The sequence below is a fragment of the Eschrichtius robustus genome, chromosome 6 (assembly GCF_028021215.1).
Source record: "Eschrichtius robustus isolate mEscRob2 chromosome 6, mEscRob2.pri, whole genome shotgun sequence".
NCBI classification, from domain to species: domain Eukaryota; kingdom Metazoa; phylum Chordata; class Mammalia; order Artiodactyla; family Eschrichtiidae; genus Eschrichtius; species Eschrichtius robustus.
This window is the reverse complement of record NC_090829.1, coordinates 120,553,069-120,575,358: the sequence shown is the minus strand read 5'-3', so window position 1 is coordinate 120,575,358 and position 22,290 is coordinate 120,553,069. Positions and strand designations below refer to the sequence as shown.

The window sequence follows — 22,290 nt, the reverse complement described above, 5'->3', positions numbered from 1 at the left end:
AACGAAGGGAGAGGGGAGAACAGGCTGCAAGCAGGGGATTAAAATGAGACTGGAGTGGTAACATAAATTCACTCCAATACTGAACGCATGGCAGGGCTGACACACACAAAGCTGGCCTGTGCAGGACGCCGAGCCCAGCCCTGCTCACCTCTTCAACGATATACCTATCCTTGATCTTCAAATACTCTTTCCCTTCCAGGTCTTTTCTCAAGCCAACAAACAGAAACTCCTGCCTAGTACATCTTTCCCCATTTATTTCCTCACTCAATGAAAAACCAATTATGAAGCTACTTCAACCATCTTAAGAGATGGTGGTATACACTGAGGTACGCTGTATCCCTCCAGGAGTGGCTGGAGGGACACAAGTGACTTAGAAACTAGGTGTAAGCTGGGAAGAGAATACGAAAAGTCAAGTAAGGTACCCAGATTTTTGCCTGGGCATGTTGGTGGCTGAAAATGCCATTTAATGTGAGAGAGAACAGTGGTTTGGAGACAGGTTCAACTGGTGGTACCTGTGGGAAGTCTAAGCAGAGCTGTCAAGTGAGTGGTTTGACATTATGGGCAAAGCTTTGGGAGAGTGAGACAGGAAGCACACTGGAGGCTGTAAGGACATAAATGGTAACTGAAGCCAGAAACTGACATTTAAGTAGAGGGAGGAAAGTGGGCCCACAAAGGAGAATGAGAAACAGCTCAAGGAAGAAAGAGATTAGTCAATAGAGCCATTCTCGCTAAGAGGTTTAAGAGGTTGAAGGTGTGACATGTCCACTGGATGCAGCCACAGCGGCCACTGCAGTTTCACAGGAGTTGAGGGGGGTGAAAATCAGATTGCAAAGGGTGGAAGAATTAATGGATATGAAGGAAAATAATGGAGTCAACAAATGCAGGCAACTTCTTCAAGAAATCCGGTGGAGAAAAGGAGAGACAGGCAGTACTGAAAGAGGGATATAAGGGTTGAAGGCATGTCAGGAGGGATATTTAAGCATTTTTAAAGTTGATGGTATCCCTACATAAGAGATGGGATGAGACAGTGACACCCCCTGGGAAGCCAAGGGGTTCAGAGTCCCGGAATGCGTGTAAAGAGGAATACACTGTTTTAAAGAAGAATGATCATGTGAACAAGGTTCTATGTCTGGGTGGTTGGAAGTTAAGAGTTCTAGATAAACAATGAAGACTTACTGTATAGCACAGGGAACTATATTCAGTACCTTGTAATAACCTATAATGGAAAAGAATGAGAAAAAGTGTGTGTGTGTATATACACACACACACACACTGAATCACTTTGCTGTACACCTGAAACATTGTTAATCAACTAAACTTCAATAAACACACACACACACACAAGTTAAGATTCTTATCTTCTGGCTTCTACCTTCTCCCATGGAGTCTGCTACTGTCCCCTGGAATGAAGGCCATATGTGCAACATGCACTAAACCAACTGCAAGTGCAAAGTAATCTCTCATTCTCTACTTACCTGATGCCCTCTCCTCAATCTCTTAAAATCTAGCTTTACTCTCAGTACAGGTACTGTCCTCCCTCTGGATTCGATCACTTCCCAAATGTTCTCAATAATCTCCTAATGTAAGACCCACTGGGCTCATTTCTTCATCAGTTTCTGGGACACCTCATCCTCTAGTTCTCCTGCACTCTCCATCACTCCTTACTGTCCCCGGGTCCCTCACCTCCTGCCTACTTATTAGATGTTGATGTTCCCCAGCATCACATTTCACCTTCTTTTCTAGTCCTTCCTGCTTTTCCTGGTTAACCAGACACAGATGCCACCTATCAGCAGTGATTCTCAATTCTGTATCGCCAATCTTTGCCTCTCTCCTGAGATCCAGTCCTTTGCTTAAGTCTTCCTACTGGGTATCTTTCACCTCCATTCCCCTCAGGCACCACAGATACAACTTGTCCAAAGCTCACTGTCATCTCCCTAAAACTTGCTTCTCCTTTCTTTATTCCCTATAGATTAGTGACATGATCATTCACTCAAGCCAGAAATCTTACTGGCTCCCTCCAACTTTTTCTTGCCACTCATTCAATCAACCAGATACCGGGTTCCTCTGCATCTCCCTCAGAACAATTTTCAGATGAAAGAGGAAGCCCAGCACCACTCTGCTGTATTTCATCAGGGACTGCTTGTGTCCAGGTCATCCCAGATGGATTAATGCGTTAGATCTATTGGTCCTAACTGCCTCCAGAACTGCTGCAGAGTTCTACACCATTCAAGAGACTAAACCTCAGTGTATAACCTCACTTCTTTAACACCTCCACAAGCTTCTCAGTGCCACTCTTGGGGGATCATTTCCTAAGCTCTCGGCACAGTCTCTGGGTCTCTGTCCACTCAAAGTGTACTCAGCAGTGACGTCATGTGGAACCTGTTAAGATGTAAACTCTCAAGCTCCACCCCACACATCCTTATAATGACTCAGGTGCACATCAAAAAGAGAAGTGTTAGTTAGATGCCTTATACGCACTGAACCCAAGGCACATCATACCCTTTCAGATCTCCATCTGCTGGGAACGTTCCACCAAACCTTTTGCACCTTGCAAACGCCTGTACTATTGTAGGGGCATCTAGCACAGCCATAGTATACAGTAGGCCATAGATATTTGAATGACTGGATCATTTAATCAGTTAATTAATGGGAAGTTCAGTTGAGGACCTGCAGAGCCTGAGGTACTCAAGTGCATTCAGGTGGGATGCCGAATGTTAGGCAGATGGAAATAGTGGCCCAGAATTCAAAGGAGAGGTGAGTTGGCAACATTTTTAAGTCACTAGCAACAATTCTGAGTGTACAGTGATGGATAGATGAAGTCACCCAGGTTTAAGATGGAGACTGAGAAGAGGGCTATGGGTCAAATCATGGGGGAGGCTGGCATTTAAGGGACCTATTGAAGAAGGTAGTGAAGGGCAAGTTAACAGAGTAGGAAAGAACCAAAATAGGTGTCAAGGAGCTCTCAAGAAATAAATGGATTTGGCACGTGGTTATTGGTACCTTTGGCAACTGAAGCAGGTGGGTGAGACAGAATAATGAGGTCAGAGATAAAGCAGAGGTTTAACTTCTCACAATGGAATGAAATAAGGCTAGTGGAATGATCACTAGTGGAGGACCATCTTTATTGGATGAGAAGGGAAAGAGAGATATAACTGAAGAGAGCCATATCATATACATAGGCCTATTGGCAAAGAGGCTGAAAACGTTCAGCCGTGCAACATTTGCTGAACACTTGCTGTCTGCCAGGTGCCACAAGCTAACACCGGGACTGCAACAATGAACAGAAGCACAGGCAATGCCCCTGCCCTCTGACCTAGTGCAATGAGGTATATTGGGTAATTTTATGGAAACTCCACAACAGATAGGGTAAGGAGCCAATGTTGGGTGGCTTGCCTTGGAGAAGAGGCAACTTTTGCCCTGGTGGTGGTATAATGACAGGAATGTAATTAAGAGAGAGGCATATGGAGGGGATAAAGTTCACATCTAACAATCTTCATTTTTTTCAAGTAAAGGAAAAAACTCCAGGTAAAGCAAAACAATAAACATTTCCCACTATATCAGCTGCTATAGTGGGATTCCCATTCTTGACACAAGCAGCAACTGAAGCACAGAGAACAGGGTCCTGCCGCCACTGCACGGCTAACAAGTGGTTTGACACTGTCATCCCTAGGTGACAATGATGCTGCTGGGTCATGGGCCATTTAAGCTTACAACACCAGTCTAAGCCCTGGATCCTCGTGTTCGCAGAGGGCCTGAAAATATTCAACTAAGATCAAGAAATTAAAAGGCTAATAATAAAAGCCTTCAGTACTTGGCACACGGTCAAACCAACAGCAGGTTCTTAATAAATGACAGATAACCAGTGATACAAATTTAAGATGTTGATTAGAGGTAATCGAAGAGGAAAGTGGCAGCATAGTGATAAGAGCAGGGATTCAGAAGGAAATTTGTGACCTTGGCAAGTAAAGTTATACAACCACTTCATGCCTCAGTTTCTCCACTTGTACAGTAGGGATCATTATAATACATATATATCCTCTAGGGCTGCAAGGTACATTAAATAAGTGTATGTAAAGCCCTCAGAACAGTGCCTGGCATTTAATAACTGAGGAATCAGGGACTTCCCTGTTGGCGCAGTGGTTAAGAATCCACCTGCCAATGCAGGGGACACAGGTTCGAGCCTTGGTCCGGGAAGATCCCATATGCCGCAGAGCAACTAAGGCCGTGCGCCACAACTACTGAGCCTGCACTCTAGAGCCCATGTGCCACAACAACTGAGCCCGCACGCCTAGAGCCCGTGCTCCACAACAAGAGAAGCCACCGCAACGAAGAGTAGCCCCTGCTCGCCACAACTAGAGAAAGCCCACACGCAGCAACAAGGACCCAACACAGCCAATAAATAAATAAATTTATTTAAAAAAAATAACTGTGTAATCAAGGCTTTATTTTTACTACTACTGCTACTGCTCTACCACTACTGACACTACTATTTCTAGTGGTACGACTTGCTGCTAGGTAGGCGATAAAAACGCATCAAAAAGTGTTCCATCAGCAACCAGAGTACAACACAAAACTCTACAACCCACATAGAGACAGCTCTAGAGGAAGATCTACTAATAGCACTGCAATTTTTAATATGTAAGCCTCCACCTTGTTTTGCCAATTGTACAATCCAATCCTGTTACCACTCAAACTGAGTTCATGGCAATAAATTTCTAAGATGTCAAGAAGTATCTGAAGAAATACCCAAAGCCATACATCAATTACAGTTTTTGAGTTGCTTCCTAAGCTGGAAAATTGAGGTAAAATAGTTTAGTTGAAGACAACAGTCCTTTAAAGAGATGTTCACTGTACCATAGTGTACAGTATATGAGCAGAATGACTCTATATGTATCAAAATATCCTAGGTTGAGATTGTGCCTACCAAAGTGAGGCATCCAGAAAAACATGAAATCCAGACAATTATCCTGATATCCCTGGGCGGGGGGGGCGGGGGAATCCTCTATATGGTTTATGTTCTTCCACTTCTCTGCTCTGGATGTAGGCTAAAACATTTTTTCCCACAGAGATCACAATGTTCTCAACTTCTACTTCAGTTTAGTCCTTGACCAAAACAAGGCGTAACATATCATGTAAAATGGTTACTGACTCTTAGCTTTTCCGGAAGCTTTACTTTGGAAATTTCACCCATGTCTAAATGATATGTATTAAAAAAGGTGGAGGTAACGCTATAGACTCATACCGAAGATTAGACTTGTTAATAGAATGTTGATCCCATGAGTAATGCTTACAGCTGGGGCATCCAACAATGGAATTAACATTTCAACAGGAAGCAGAGAGCCATCCCAACAGAAAGGGCCACTCGATCCAGCTTTAGAGCGCTTAAAAAAATTATCCTTCCGGAGGCTACACAAAGTGTGCCTCCTAGGGTCCCACTGATGGATTTTTTTGTTGTTGTGGTTGGTTTAATGAATCCTTTGGTTCTAAAATGCTTACTTTGACAAAACAATATCAGTCGGTTAAAGCACGGACATGGCAACAAATCCGTTTTTTAAAGATATCGAACGATTATGCCTTATGTCCACTCAGTTTTTTTTTTTTTTTTGTCCACTCAGTTTTAAATGCCCTTTTCCCCCTCCCGAGAAACGCGCAGTCGAACATGTATTACTTGGCGAATCCTTTCGAAATTCCCTGTACAAGTCAGCTTATCATCAAAATGAATCAAAACGTTATAAACTCAAAACCAAGGTTACTAATTTCTCCTTTGCACTTTGCCCCGCGACTGCAGAAATCAATACTGCATTTTTGCAGGAATCTACTGATTTTCCACGGTCCACTTCGTCGAGTTACCGTCTAGTTAACAGCTCGTGCCTGGGCTCGCCTCTTCCGTGAGACCAAGAATGCTCAGCCCACAGTTCGCTCAGCGCCTCTTTCCTAGAGGTAGCTTGGACGATCTGAGGCACTGAAAAGCTCAGTGTCCATTTAATCATGGCGTTTGTAATTCGGTCTCCTGGCTTGGACTGCTCCACACCTGAAAACTCGCCGCCCAAGGCTTTTGAAACCGGGTAACCCCGATGGAAACGACACCGCGGCTAACAAGGGAAAGGGCAAGAGCAAATAAAGCAAAGCCCGCACCCGCGGCAAAGAATAGTCTGGGAGAGACGCCAGGCGCAGCCGGCACGCCGCGCCCACCCACCCGCGCCCGGGGAGCCCTCTTCACCGCCGCCCCACATCCCGGGGTTCGGTCCCCCACTCCAACGCCCCCCCCGGTACCCCACGGCCCCGCAGGGCTCCCCTCCCATTGGCCCCACCTTCGGGGCTCGCGCGCCCGGTCCGGCAAAATCACCCCGGTGCAATTCCGCGCGCACCGCCACCACTGCCGCAGCGCCCCCGAGTCGCGCCCGCCCCCTCCCCCAAGCCTCATTGTTCCCGGGTGGCCGCAGGCAGCGAGCGCCCCAGGGTTGGCCAGGCAATAAAGACCCGAGGGACCGATCTGCCCCCCACTCACCCGCGAATCCGCACAGGAGCACGAAGCGCAGAAGCGCCATGGTGGCGGCCCAGCTGTGGGCGACGACTGCAGGTAGGCGGCTCTCACCCGGGGTCTCAGTCACCCGGCTCCCCGCGCGTTCCCGACCGGCTGGCTGCGGCGGCACCTCGCAGCCCGGTCCCACCCCGCCCTCGCTCGGCAGGTGAAACACGTCACTTCCGGTAGTAGTGAAGCCCCGCGGCGCGCGCCGTCCCTGCCAGGCGCGTGGGGTTGCTATGGCAACCGGGAGCCCACGGCGGGCTGCCCTGGGACCCACGCGAGTAAGGAACTCCTGCCAGCGGAGCTCGGGCGTTGACGTGCGCCGGCAGCTACTCTCCCCAAGCCTGAACTCGGATCCCCCCCCTCAATGCCTTCAGTTAAATTGGGTTTGTGCACGTGGGTCGGGCCAGCCCCTCTCCCCAGATGACTGAAACTGCTATCGCACCCTGGCTTAAAGGCAAGGCACGTGACAAAACTCGCCCACCTGCCCCCGGACCCTGAAAGGCAACTAAAGCAGTCAGCCCCGCCTGCACTTACCCCACCTTCCCCTCGGGGTAGTAGGGGTGGGAGCCTCCAGCCACGCCTCCTATCTCTGGATGTTTGCTGCTGGGGCGGGCTCTTCCACCTAAAGCCCTAGAGGAAGCCAAGTGGGCAGCCCTGGCATTTGCTCCCATCTCGTAGAGTCCTTTCCGGCTGGTGTAGAAGAAGGCTAGAGAAGGCTTTTCCCCATCTCCAGTAATGACTAAGCTAATTTGGGAAATACCCGGATTGGGCTTCTTCCCCTGTATTTAAACGTTATTCCAGCTCTGAAATTGGCCAACAAGGACCAGTGAGGTTGAAAAGCGGGGCTAAGTAGGGACGATTAAAGGCTTGGGGCGGGGGCGGGGGCGGGTGGTAGTTGGGAGACCGGGGGATTAGAGATCTTGAATCTCGCAGAATCTCCAGGTCAGCCCTGCAATGTCGCTTCTGCCTCCTGGTGCCCTCCATTACTTGTTCTTCGTTGGTCTTTCCAGATAACGTTGATTTACATCTGCTGAGAGACTTTGGTGTTCACAACAGTTCCTTATGAGGAGTCAGTTAGTGAGGAGAGAAGCAGTATTGTGCAGTGGGTAAATTCTTGGGCTCCGGAATGGGGTAGTAACTGGGCAAGTAACTTAGAAACAGCACCTACTCCAAGGGTAGCTATGAAAATTAGAGACAATGCACAAAAGTATGCTTGGAACCATGCCTGGCACATAGTAAGTGGTCAGTAAAGTGGAAGCTAATAAAAAATAATATTGGAAAATTCTTGTTATTTATTGAACTAGCAAAGAAAGTAAACCAGTTATCGGGAAGACCAAAATTGCCCAGCTACAATTTAGGCAGGTCGTTTGCAACCCTGGCTGCACATTAAAATTATCTGGAGAACTTTTGTAAAATACAAATACCTGAACCCCTACTCCAGCGATCCTGATTTAACTTGTCTCCAGTGGGATCCTGGCTGATCTAAGGAGAGTCCAGAGTAACTGCTAGGGACTTCCTATTAGTTGAGGAAACAGGAATTCTACTGGATATAATTGAAGGTATAAAATATTTGGAACTTGAAATTTTACGCACCACGTTATATTTTATGAGATTAGAAGAGATTAAGTATTAAAGTTCATATCTATTGCAGACTGTTTATGAGGACTTTTCTAGTATTAATCACTTCCAAGCAGCACACATTTTGTTATCAGGTTGCTACCTTGAGTGTCTCCTTCAGTAGAAAGCAAACCCACCCTCAGGGGTCATCTCAGGGGTCATCTAGAGGAAATCTTTAGCAACTACCCAAAAGGATTTTCATCTTAATCCTTTTCCTTCTGGTACTTTGTTGTACATTCCTTACCTTTTGCCTCCTTCTGTGGTAGGCATTTTCATACCTATCAATCACTTCTCTTACTCTGAATATTCCTAGAAGGCCAAAAGGCACATTATTCATCTTTTTTACTCTTGGGAGCACAGCCCATAGTAGGTTCTCTAGTATTTGTTGAACTGAATATATTTAATTCATATATTAATAAAGTGTATGTAAATATCTGTACAATAACTCACAAATCATTACATCTTAATATAGCTTTTTAGCAAGTAAAGGTAAATTTCACAAAATTAATGTTTTCTACTTCTTTAGATTACTGAACACAGATTTTTCAAATGTATCATCTCTAAGATTTAAGTAACTTTGAAAGGAGCAGTTTATCTTATTTAGTGAACTATTTTTCTTTTAGAAATTACATTAAAACTGGGGGAAAAAGTTATTTGAAGTCATCTTTAGACTTTGGCTTATGAGTACATTATTTCGTATAAACAGTAGCTGAAATTATGCAGTAGTCTGAAACTTCTTAATGACACCTTAAATAGTCTTTGTTGTTGTTGTCAGCTTGGAAATTACGTCTCCTGGAATCTGTAATGAGATAATCTCATTAATTCTGGAATGTACAAATTATGGATTGTTTGGTATCCTCAAACCAAGGTAACAAATAGCACACAACCATTAAATAAATTGCCCTTTCTTAGGGACCAAGCACTCCAAGACAAGTGTTGGTTGGAAAGGAAAGGTTGCTTTATTCAGGAGGCCAGCAACCTGGGGAGAAGGTGGACGGACCCCCAGGTGAAGTTATTCAAGAACCAGCTCCAAAGACTCTGCTCGACCATGAAAAGTTTTAAAGGGAAAAAGGGGGAGTTAATTGCAGTTAATCATTTGGGGAGGATTTTAGAGTCTTTGTTATCTTCCACTGTGTGCAGACTTTCTTCTGATTGGTTAGTGGTGAGGTGACAGGTTGCTTTTCCAGGACTCTTGTGCTCAGCCTGGAGTTACCATCCTCCACCTGGGTGGGGGGCCTTAGTTCCAGCAGAAGAACTCAAAGATACTGTTGTGTATATTCCTTGAGGAGGAACCAGGACCCTGCTTTATTGCTGTGCTATTGTTTCTTGATTGCTCTTCCTTTGTTTCTGCATTCCCTCACTTTTCTGATTAGCAACTGTTTGAGCCTGCCCTTTGGACTTCAGGGAAGGTCAAAGAGGCTGATTGAAACCTATTTCCTACAAACAAGAAATGGGGACACAGAAAGGATTTGTACCCTGGAGGGCCCCATGGGGTCCTGCTCGGTTTTGAAACTATTTGAAGCTTCATTTGGACCATTGCTGGCCTAGAATTCAACTTTCTTGAGTGCATTCAGTCAGTAAACTTTCATCCATCTGCTTTTCAGCTTCCAAAAATTTGTACTTCATCTTCTGTCTTCTTTGTCCTTATACCTGGAGGCCTTTTAAAGTCTATTTACTGTGATTTTAGTGAGGTTTTCTTTGGGAGGAGTAGAGGCAGATGCATGTGTTTAATTCTCCATATTTATTCAAAAATCTGCCCTCACTTGGGGTGAAATGTTTCCGTGAATACTGAAATTTTTAAAGTCTGAAGAGAATTGACATCTTTACTCTTCCCCTGAATAATACAAGGATCTTAGACTGGTATAACCCCTATCAAATCCCTCTCCTAATTTATTGTAATCCATTGTTTTTATTCTGTCTACCTTATAATTATACATTGTCTTTTTTTTTTTTTTTTATGTAGCCAGTGTCTAATTAGATTTGTCTTGTGGAAAGGGAATGTTGCCTGCCACTCCAATAAACAAAGAATGTTGCCTGCCATTCCAGTTCTACAAGGATCAAGCCATCAACCACTGCAACTGCCCTCCCCCACCCAATAGTGCACCCTGAGGAGAATTCAGGATGGAGAAAAACAGGAAGCATTCTGTGCTTTGGATACTAGGCCTAGATAGTTAAGATGCATGTCTAAGGAATGATTTCAGTGAGCCCAGACTCTTGCATCTTCCCACGTATAGAAAAGCACTAAAATCACTGACTTGAGATATCTGGTTTTTTGTGATTAGCAGTAATTTTTTTTTTTTAATTAATAGACTTTTACTTTTTTTTTTTTTTAAGTATTTGTTTATTTATTTATGGTTGTGTTGGGTCTTCGTTTCTGTGCGAGGGCTTTCACCAGTTGCGGCAAGCGGGGACCACTCTTCATCGCGGTGCGCGGGCCTCTCACTATCGCGGCCTCTCTTGTTGCGGAGCACAGGCTCCAGACGCGCAGGCTCAGTAATTGTGGCTCACAGGCCCAGCTGCTCCGCGGCACGTGGGATCTTCCCAGACCAGGGCTCGAACCCGTGTCCCCTGCATTGGCAGGCAGACTCGCAACCACTGCGCCACCAGAGAAGCCCAGCAGTAATATTTTGATGTTTGACTACATGTGTGTGTTTTTTTTTCAGCAAAAAACTCCTATATATATCCCGGCTCCTCCCTTACCTCTTTAAAGCAGTTCCCCGTAACTATCTGAGAGACTGCTCCCCAGGCTGTATCCTCATAAGGTCCCCAAATAAAACTTCATTCACAACTTTTAGATTGTGTTTTCCTTTCATCAACAGTCTACACTTTCTTCACCATTTCTTCTTGTATCTCAAAACACTTCTTTTCCTTCTTCCAGAGGTATGTCCTTTACAAATTCCTTTACTGAGGATCTCTTTAAGGTAAACTTTGTTTCTGTTTGTCTAAAAATATCTGTCTTTATTTTGCCTTCATTCTTAAAAGGTAGAGTTCTTGATATAGAATTTGGGGCTTATTGGTCTGTTCTGTCAATGCTTTCAAAATACTATTCCACTGTATTCTGTCTTCCTTTGATGCTCTAATGAAGTCAATCTAATGATCCTTGTAGTTAATCTGGCTGTTTTTAAGAGCTCTTTGATTTGTCATTCAATTTCATTACAATTGTGTCTAGTTTGGAGTTGCTGTTTATTTATCCAGCCAACAATTTCCTGAACCTGAGAGAATTACTGTCATCCCCCAATTCTGGAAAAATCTCACTATTCAAAATCTTGTTGAATATTGCTTTTCCCACTTTCTTTTATCATACTCTGAGATACCCATTAGATGTATTTTACACCTCTTCATTCTAACCTTCATATCTCATTCTCATATTTTTCATGTGTTTGATATTCTGAACTGAATCCCAGGTAATTTTTTCAGTTTTAACTTCCAGTTAATAACTCTGCTCTTCAGTTGTGTTGAATCTTCTATTCAGTTCTCCAAACGGGTTTTAATTTCAACTACATTTTTCATTTATAGATATTTAATCTTTTTTCATATTTGTTTGTTCCCTACTCATACTTGCAAATATCTCTTATATTTCTCTAAGCATATTGAACACATTTAATATAGATTAGGTGTACAATAATTACATTATTTGAAATCTGTGTCTCATTTTATTTCTTTGTTGTTTATGCAGACTCTTGCTTATGTTAGGCTTCTTTTTTCATGTTTTTTGATTATTTCTACCATAGGCTTGTTATTTGTGGAACTTTATCTGTGTGAATCATTTGAGGGATTTAAGTGCTTTCCTTGAGAGAGGATTATTAGCTTCTTCCAGGATATTAGGGGCATTACCAATCCAGGGAAACGTAAAAAATAATTTTTGGCATTAAGTTTATCAGATAACACAGTTAATGTAAGTTTGGATCAGAAACCAGCATGAGGAAGGGCTTGTAGTTATAAATTCTCAATGAGGCTCATCACTCTGATCACTTCTAATAGCCCTTTTAGATAAAATAACAATCCCATGCTCTGTAGATTAGCTGTATAGAGAAATCAAACCACATCTTCCTTTGTTGATCGCCCTCCAGAGTTTTTCACTTAGCTGGTTCTATTCAGTTTGTTGAATCATTTGAAAAACATTATATTTAGTTGCTTTTGTGAGATACTCTGGTGTCTGGGTAGAAAAATAAATCCTTGTTAAGGATTTCCTCAGCAACTTTTCTTCAAAATATCTAAGTTAGGGCATTTCTAAGGCCACGTTCTAACTTTCACAGGCCCTGGGTATTTTTGCTTTTGTGAACCTCTTCTACCAATAAAAAAAATATTTAAAATTGTCTTTTATGGCTGTGTTGATATAAAGACAAATTTAATCCAGGCTAGATCATATCATTATTTCTTCTAATTTAGAAGAGCTAAAGGAGGACTTCCCTGGTGGCTCAGTGCTTAAGAATCCACCTGCCAATGAAGGGGACACGGGTTTGATCCCTGGTCCGGGAAGATGCCACATGCCACAGAGCAACTAAGCCCCTGTGGCACAACTACTGAGCCTGCACTCTGGAGCCCATGAGCCACAACTACTGAGCCCACGTGCCGCAACTACTGAAGCCCACACACCTAGGGCCCATACTCTGCAACAAGAGAAGCCACCACAATGAGAAGCCCGCACACCACAATGAAGAGTAGCCCCTGCTCGCCACAACTAGAGGAAGCCCGTGCACAGCAATGAAGACCCAACACAGCCAAAAATAAATCAGTAAAATAAATAAATTTAAAATAAATAAATAAAAGAACTAAAAACATTTTCACACGCCCTGGATGAGTTGGCACTGGGCATTGCTTCTCTCTCCCTCCCTCTCTCCACCCCTAATATAAGCTGTTATGAAGATACCAATAATATTAAAGGTTTTCTTTGAAAGGAATTAAAAGGAGTCAGCTTACAAACTTTCTTCTCGTCTCTGTCTCTATTTCACTTCTTCTGCCAAAAGTCCCTAACCTTATGGTTTCTTCACCTGCAGTTGCTTTTCTCTACTTTTCCTCTTTAAGCCAAAACAATACATAAAGTATTAAATTGCCCTATACTAAAGATAAGAAAGAGATAAGATATTTACCTAGGGGAGAAAGCTTATTGCTCTTTTGGGTTTTTTTAAAGCTCTTCCTTCATCTCCATGTTCTATAGTTTATATTTTGGCTTTGAGGTGTTTTTGTTTGCTTGTTTGAGTGAAAACCAAGCAAACAAGCAATCAACAGGACTGGCAGAATAAACCAGGAGCTTATTCCTCTTTGGAAAATGTTACCCTAACTTTGGTGGCGACCTTTAGAAAGAAGTGTAAACTTTGTGAACTCTATCATAATTCTCAGGAAGAAAGAATTATAGTGGCTGGTGTTCTGAGAATAGGTGACTTCATATTTGCAGAGTGCTCTGGGCATTTTAGATCAAAGATGCTGAGACTACCCAGCATTAAGCCCATTTAATTTATAACTAGATTATAAATTTAAGTATTACAGAAGTAGATGGAGCCACATATACTTTATATTTTGCTGGTTTCTTTTTGGCTGGAGACAGCCTTCTGTCTGATAGGTAATAACAATGCTTTATATTAATAAGCTGTATAACATCTTTCATGCAAGGAGTTCAAAGAACTCAGCAGTTATGACTCATTGTTCCTTAAAATATCTCTACAACACTTGACACAACACACACTGAAGTAAACTGGTTATGGGCAAAGAAACTTGAGTCATGGAGCCATTAAAGTGATAACAGGGCATTCCAGGAGTCAGAGATGGAATTCAGAATAAGTTCCCCTCTCTTTGATTAGACCATAATGACACATATTAGCACATATTCCCTCCCAATAAAGTTAGCTCTTCAAGGGCTTCCATTGTGTTTATGACAGAGATGCTAGTCTTAATTATGAATGGGATTAACTCTTACCTACCTTTCCAAGCTCATCTCATACTCCCTATCCCCCTGTGGCTACAGCCACTTTGCAGAAACTGTTCTCTCTGCCTGGAATGCTTGACCTTCTCAAGGGGGGATCTCCTAGTCATCCTTCCTGTTTCAGATCAAGTGTCCCTCCCTAGGAGACCTCTGGATTAAATCAAATTTCAGCTTTATAGTTTCTCAAAGTACCAGGCACCTTCCCTTCAGAGCACTTGCAGTTTTATACTTGAATATGTTATGTGATTAGTTAGTGCCTATTCCACTCTCCCTTCTGTAGGCTCCAGGAGGGCAGGGAACATGCCTTGTTTTCCTTACTGTTGTTGCCCCAGCATCAAGTTTAGTGCTTGGTGCTAAATATGGGCTCAAAACATACTTGTCGACTGAACTAATTTAGATTTTAGGAAAAGTGTTCTCTCAGAGTATGAACAGGAAGAAAATGGTTGGCATTCTATGTCGTTATTCTAACATATCCGAATAGGAAAATATATAGACTGTTTTAACAACTTAATTCATAGTAAAACCATTAAAATTCTAGTAAGATGACAAGAGACAAATCAGGAAAATGGTGAAAGGGGGAGAACACATAAAAACTGTGATTAAGAGGAGCTACCACAACTTAACACAAAATTTATCTCTGGTCTTTGGAAATCTGAGATTAGACAAGAAAGTTAGGAGATTATTTCTATAGCTGGAGTCCCCACTTGAACCCAAGAAGAGGACTTCCCTCTGTATTTCCCTTTGTCTCTGTGGCCTCCAGTCATCATCTCACATTCATTTGATGGGTCAGGAGGGGCTCAGATAGAGCAAGCCTGAGAGACTAGATGCATTTGAGCTGTCTGTTCCCTGGCCTTACTGAAGGGCTCACATCTGAGCGTGCAGAGCTGCTGCCAGCAAAAGCCGTAGATGTACTGACCACTTGAGTGTAACACAGAGTGGGCAATAATCTCTCTTCGTGGTGATCATTTTGTGATGTATGGAAATATCAAATCACTACACTGTGCACCTGGAACTAACATAGGGTTGTAGGTCAATTATACTTCAATTTAAAAAATTATATACCTAAAAAAAAAAAAAAAAAGAATCTTGTGAAGTCAGGTGTGTGTTGTTATTGTTGTTGCTTTTGTTGTTGTTACCGCTTTTTGTTTTAAACAGGGCTTGTCATAATCCTGTGTTTTGGGAAGAGGCAGTGCCAAGGATGGATCTGAAGAGAGTAGAAAGAAAAAAAGGAAGGAGATCATTGAAACTATTGTCGTAGTCACAGTAAAAGCTGGTGGGGTCTGAACTCAAGTTGTGGTGGTGAGCGAGGTTTGGGAGACATTTCAGAGAAAGGACCAGCAGGATGTGAGCCTGTGAGGAACAGGAAACAAGCACAGCCATCTCAGGTTTCTAGGTCTGAGCAATCAGTGGGTAAGGTGCTATTAACTAAACAAGGAATAGAAGACAAGCAGGTTCAGTGGAGTGTAAATGTTAGGTTTTTGGCGCCTGGGAGACATCCAAGTAGAGGTGCCAGAAAGAAAGACGACCTGGCTGGTAATCCAGATTTTGGAACCTAGATTACACTCCTTTGAGGAATTAGTTTGTTTTTTATAGTGGTTGTAAATCTCATAGCAGCCATGCTAATTTCTGAAAGCCCACAAACATCCATTTAGACTATTATGTTCCTGATAGAGCAGATGAAATGTCCTTCATGAGAATGTTTCTATGGGGACTTGCATTTACAAGGCCAATGCAGGACCCCAGTAAAGCAACTTCTCTCACTCAGACATAGAACTGGGAGTGAGACTTCTTTGCCAAAACTTATTCTGTTCACCAGGAACAATGGAGCATAAAATGTTTAAGGGCAAATCACGTATATTATGGTGTGGAACCAGTATTGTTTGTAGTTTTAGGGAGAAGGGACTATATTTGCATTTAAAGAAGTGAGAGGGAGAATTGGCAGATCGTTCAGGTAGGAATAAGTGGTCTAGCACGGATAGATGCTGGTGCAGATGCTGTGGAAGTTAGAGTGAAAGACCCTGGTTAAAGTTGGGGGAATAGCAGGAGTGGTGGGTTAGCAAGAATAGAAAGCCTAGGGACTTTCCTGGTGGTGCAGTGGATAAGACTCTACACTCCCAAAGCAGGGGGCCCGGCTTCGATCCCTGGTCAGGGAACTAGATCCCATATGCATGACGCAACTAAGAGTTTGCATGCCACAACTAAGGAGCCCACGTGCCACAACTGAGCCTGCCTGCTGCGACTAAGACCCAGTGCAACCAAATAAATAAGTAAATATATATTTTTTTAAATCTTAAAAAAAAAAAAGAAAAGAATAGAAGGCCTGGGACCACAGATCCCAGGCAGCTTTGGTGACCTTGTTGATGAGTTTGGGAAGATAATAGCTGTGATATTGTGATATATATTTGGTCATTCGGATGACCAAAATATATTTCTCATACGGATTTGGTCTTTGTCCACAGTACCTGGCTCACAGCTCCCAAAACTCTTGGAATTTTCCTAAGCAATAAGAGCAATGGGAGCACCTTTTACTATAATATTTATTCTCTTGTTCTCAGTTCCTGAAAATGCTTCAGAGGCATAAATGTGAAATGAGTGTCTTGATTTTTATAACAGGCTCCTTTCTACCATCACTGGGCTTATGTTAATGATGTGATTTATGGAAATCCCCTAAAGATGGGGACTGGTTGCCAGGGGAACTAACCATGAATAGAGGGTTGGAACTTTCAGTCCCATCCCCTGATTTCTGGGGAGGGGAGAGGGGCTGGAAGTTGAATCAGTCAGCAATGGCCAATGATGTAATCATTGCCTATGTGATAAAGCCTCCATAAAAATCCGAAAGGAGGGGCTTTGAAGAGCTTCCTCGTTGGTGAAACAGACCCTTTCATGCGCCACTGTGCCAGGCCCCAAACTCTACTAGGATGGACGCTCCTTTGTTTAGGACCTCGCCCTACGTATCTCTTCATCTGGCTGTTGATTCGTATCCTTTAATATCCTTCGTAGTAAACTGATAATCTAGTGGGATTCCTAAGTTCTGTGAGCCACTCTAGCAAATTAATCAAACCCAAGGAGGATGTTATGGGAACCTCTGCTTTATAGTCAGTTGGTCAGAAGTACAGGTAACAATGTGGGTTTATGACTGGCAACTGAAGTCTGCTCTAGGAAATTAATTTGAACCCATGGTGGAGGTGGTTGGAACCTCCAATCTATAGCCAGTTCATCAGAAGCACAGGTGATAATAAGAGATTCCAACTGGCCTCTGAAGGTATGTGTGTGTTTTTGTGTGTGTGTGTGGGGGGCAGTCCTTGAAGGACTAAGCTCTCAACCTGTGGAATCTGATGCACTATCCAGGTAGATAGTGCCGGAATTGAGTTGAATTGTAGGACACCCAAATGGTATCAGATAATTTCTTGGTAGCATACACACTCATTGGAGTTGGGGAACAGAACCTTTAACAGCCAGGGATTCTGCTAATCAATAGTGAAGAAGAGAAGAAAGGTGATGTGGAGGGGTCCCAGGGGCAGTGAGAATGGGCAGGGAAAGGCTGTTCTTTGGACAACCCGGTGACTCCCTGGCTCAGACAGCCATTCATAGGTATATTGGTTATTTCTGATTTCGGATTGCTAGTAGTGAGAACAAATTATCCCAATTTACAACTCAAGCTCTAAAGGACTAGGAAACTTGTCCTGGGAGGAACTTTACTATTGTGAAGATGGGCATGCTGTAAGGTGATCTTACCCGTCCCTACTTTTATAGGTATAAAAGTAAGTTAAGCATCCTTGATTCAAAAGCACTTGAAAGATTTAAGAAGTCCCTCTTATCATTAAAAAAAGTTTTCTTGTCACTGCTGAGCATTGTGATTTCACTTTTATGTAAACCTTATAGTATATAAAAATAAACTGGCTGATTTTAGTTTTCTGTTTGTTTGTTTATTTGTTTTCTACTTCCCTCGTGCTGCTGTTACTAAGCAAGGAAGGAATATAGGGAGAATCAGTGAAAGAAGATTAATTTTTCTTTTGTCAGATAGTCAGACAAACTTCCGATTTGGCAGGAGATGCTGGGTAGGGATGGGGGTGGCAGTTGACCCTTTGTAGAAACTTAACAAAACTGAGGAAAGGACATTTAAACATATTTAATATGTGCTTATTTTAAAAGTATTTAGGTAGCTCCAATTTATAGCATTTTAGTTTTTGTGCTATTTTGATAGAGATTAAGTACACTCTGCTTGACCAAGTAGAAATGCATTCGGTGCATATGTTGGACTCTGTTAACATGAGAGGAATTTTCCAAACTGCCCTGTAGATGTGCTAGGTCATATCTTTTTTGAGTTCTTTTCTCCATTATTATATGTTTCCTACTTGCTTGATTAGGAAAATAAATGGACTTCTGGTGAATGTCCCAGCATTTCCCATATGGATCTCAACAAATGGCTGTTGGTTTCCTGACATTCTTTTTCTGCAGATGCTCTTTCATGCACTAAAATTGCTTAATGGACAGAAGAAGAATCAAATGGACAAACATTGGCAACTCAAATAGAAACTCAGATGACAAAGTGGATAATCAGGTTTGGTCTGCAGAACTGCAAAAAACCATCTGCCAAAAGACATGCCTGTGGATTCCAGGGGCCGACTTCTTAGAATGCTACTAAGACTCCAATTAATTTCTTAAGAAGCATGAGAGCCAAGTAATGGCAGCAAGAAGGAAGAGTCTAAATTCAAGTCAAAAAACAAATAAACCAAAGTAAGCTGTAATCTTCAACAGAATGAGAAAATAAACACTTAGCGTCCTGATATCCTAGGTCAGCTCCCTTTTCACTCCTTGTATTTTTTTCCTCAGGCCCCAAAGGGCTGCTGAGAAATTTTAAGTAGTGGTGCAGGGCATAGGAGCCTAAAATTTTAGGAAGAGTAATGCATTTTCCCATACGTTACCTTGTGTGGTATGGAGCGTGGTGAAGTTGAATACAAAGTAGGGTCTAATGTAACCACTACAGGAGGGATTAGCAAAACGCAGGTAGGTTTCCAAAGATGGATATAGAACTAGGCCCATTAACAGGCATTCTGATTTTAGTATTGGTTGGTTGGAGTACAGATGACCCAAATGACAGCCAGAATGGATTATCTATATGGGAACCAAAAGGGTAGTGGTTTGACTTGGGATGACCCTGAAGTACAGATTTGAGTACAGGTTTTTATTTAGAAGGTCATCCCAGGACACACAAGTACGGAAATGGGGAAGTGAGACGACCATGGAAGAAAGCCAGTAGAAGGTATGTTGATGAGCAGATTGGCTCCGTGATTAATGGGTTAATCCCAATGGGAAATCCTGGAAAATTATGTAGAGTAGGTCTTTCTTGGCATTGTTCCGTATGATGGATGAGGAGGTGGGGTGTTTATTTACCAGCTCTCATCTGTCAATGGCTCAAGGCTATTCCTGGAGACATTAACTCCTCAGTATTTCCCATCTGTCCTTTCAGGACCTAGCACATTCCATAACTGGAGAAGCTCTTAGGCAGTCAGTCATTGGTTCTTCTTCTTTTTTTTTTAAATTTTTATTTATTGTATTTTTGGCTGTGTTGGGTGTTCGTTGCTGCGCGGGCTTTCTCTAGTGGTGGCGAGGGGGGGCTACTCTTCGTTGCGGTGGAGGGCTTCTCACTGCGGTGGCTTCTCTTGTTGCGGAGCACCGGCTCTAGGTGCGCCGGCTTCAGTAGTTGTGGTGCATGGGCTTTGTTGCTCCGCGGCATGTGGGATCTTCCCAGACCAGGGCTCGAACCTGTGTCCCCTGCACTAGGAGGCAGATTCTTAACCACCACACCACCAGGGAAGCCCCAGTCATTGGTTCTTACCCATTGGAAATATGGGAACAGTAAATGTAGGTTGGATATAGGCCAGGCACCTACAGCATGTGTTACATGGCTCTTAAGTTGTTTTGGCAGTTATCAACCACTTGGAGAATTTGATTAAAAGTCATAGATCCTTTCACTAGAAAAAAATAAGTGCACATATATATACATGCTTTTGCGTTCAGTTTATTGGGATTGTAAAGTTCCACTTGAGGTGCCAAAGAATCTCGGTCTTTGGGGATCTATGCTGACCTATAGAAAATTTTTACCTTGTCTCAGCTTGCTGAAAGGTGAATACAGAGTGACTGGGGCCAGCTAGGGAATTATCCATCTTGGAAAGCCTTGTGGGAGAAAGCACTGTGAGATCTGAATAATAGACTGCATAGTTATATTGAAACACCATGTTCTAGATGGAGGAATGGAGTACATTATTAGGGGGATTCAGAGACATGAAGGGGGGAGGCCCAGGTGTTCCTGTAACAGGAGGCATAACTAAGATGTTGTAAAAGTGTTGTGTCAGAGAGATACCTAGTGATTGAAGAGTAGTATTGCTATAGACTGGATGTTTGTGTTGCCCCCCAAATCATTTGTTTGTTTGTTTGTTTTCCTTTGGCTGTGCTGTGCGGCATGCAGGATCTTAGTTCCCAACCAGGGACTGAACCCATGTCCCTGCAGTGGAAGCATGCAGTCTTAACCACTGGACCACCAGGGAAGTCCCTCAAAGTCATCTGTTGAAACCCCTACCCCTAATGTGATGGTATTTGAATGGGGAGCCTTTGGGAGATGATTGGGTCATGAGGGTTAAGCCCTCATGAATAGAATTAGTGCCCTCGTAAAAGAGACCACAGAGATCTACTTCACCCCGTGCACTATGCGAGGACACAGTGGGAGGAAGGTCGTCATTCAACTAGGAAATTGGTCCTTGCCAGTCACTGAATTTGCTGGCACCTTGATCTTGGACTTCCCAGTCTCCAGAACTGTGTGAGATATAAATATTTGTTGTTTAAGCCACTCAGTCTGTGAGTGCAGACCAAACAGACTAGGACGAGTATCTTCCGCAGTGGGTGAATTTTGAGTCTTGGTTTGATTTTAGTGAGACCATCTAAAATTCCTATAAGAACAGCACAATAAGCTATTTTATTTTACAGTTTGTTTGTTGAGTGGATAATGCAATAATATAACACCAACTTCAGTAACTATAAAAGGATATAAAAACAAAAATCATGACTTATGCCCTGACTGCCAGTCATCTCTAATTTTTCCAGAAACAGTAACTGTTATCAGTTTCAAACATGGTAGTGTTAATAGTGCTGAGAGCCATAGGAGGGAGATTCCCAGTTCCTAGGAAAATGAACCATTATTGAAACAGTGTCCACTGTTGCCATGATGTCATCGTGACTTTGGAACAAAGGCAACATCACAAAACCATCACTAAATATAGCCCTCTCTGCTGGCTCCAGGTTAAGAAGATGGCTTTCAGGTTTATTGGTAAGATTTTTTTTTCTTTTAATTTATTTTTTTTAACATCTTTATTGGAGTATAATTGCTATACATTGGTGTGTTAGTTTCTGCTGTATAACAAAGTGAATCAGCTATACTAATACATACATCCCCATATCCCCTCCCTCTTGCGTCTCCCTCCCACCTTCCCTATCCCACCCCTCTAGGTGGTCACAAAGCACCAAGCTGATCTCCCTGTGCTATGTGGCTGCTTCCCACTAGCTATCTATTTTACATTTGGTAGTGTTTATATGTCCATGCCACTCTCTCACTTTGTCCCAGCTTACCCTTCCCCCTCCCCGTGTCCTCAAGTCCATTCTCTACGTCTGTGTCTTTATTCCCGTCCTGCCCCTAGCTTCATCAGAACCTTTTTTTTTTTTTAGATTCTATATATATGTGTTAGCATACGGTATTTGTTTTTCTCTTTCTGACTTACTTCACTCTGTATGACAGACTCTAGGTCCATCCATACTGGTGAGATTTTGGACATGGCATAGACCTGGCACGTTGTGATGTGCATGCTTTCTCTCATAGTGGTGGATCAGGGGTCACTGAATATCGCTTGTCACTGGCTTATGTCTTACGGAGTGCCTGGTCACCCATTGGTGGGGACATAGCACGCAGTTCCTGGGTTCTGATACACTTTGGGGGGGGCTAGACCTGCAGCAGTCTGGTTCACTGCCGAGATAGAGACTTTCTCTTAAATAGAAGCTGGTTAGTGTAGACATCGTAAAACAACTCTTGAAGGCATAAGAATTCTGTGTTTTTGTTTTCCAAGAAGATCTGCTGACCCAAAGGAGAGTAAATGGTGGCAACGTGTTTGACCTACATGATTTCCATGTGGTGCCTTAGTAACTGGGGATGAGTGGTGGGGAATGGGAACTCTGG

General features: G+C 43.0%; 1 protein-coding gene across 2 annotated transcripts in view; it reads right to left on the bottom strand.

Moving 5' to 3' along the window:
• The window catches only part of CXADR (CXADR Ig-like cell adhesion molecule), a 51,562-nt gene extending 44,900 nt beyond the window's left edge, over positions 1–6,662 (bottom strand). For both annotated transcript variants that reach the window (XM_068546918.1, XM_068546919.1), the window contains exon 1: positions 6,509–6,662. In XM_068546918.1, the coding sequence (XP_068403019.1) occupies positions 6,509–6,548 (40 nt within the window). In that variant the 5' untranslated portion in view covers positions 6,549–6,662. The remainder of the gene's footprint in view (positions 1–6,508) is intronic.
• Positions 6,663–22,290: the final 15,628 nt, after the last annotated feature.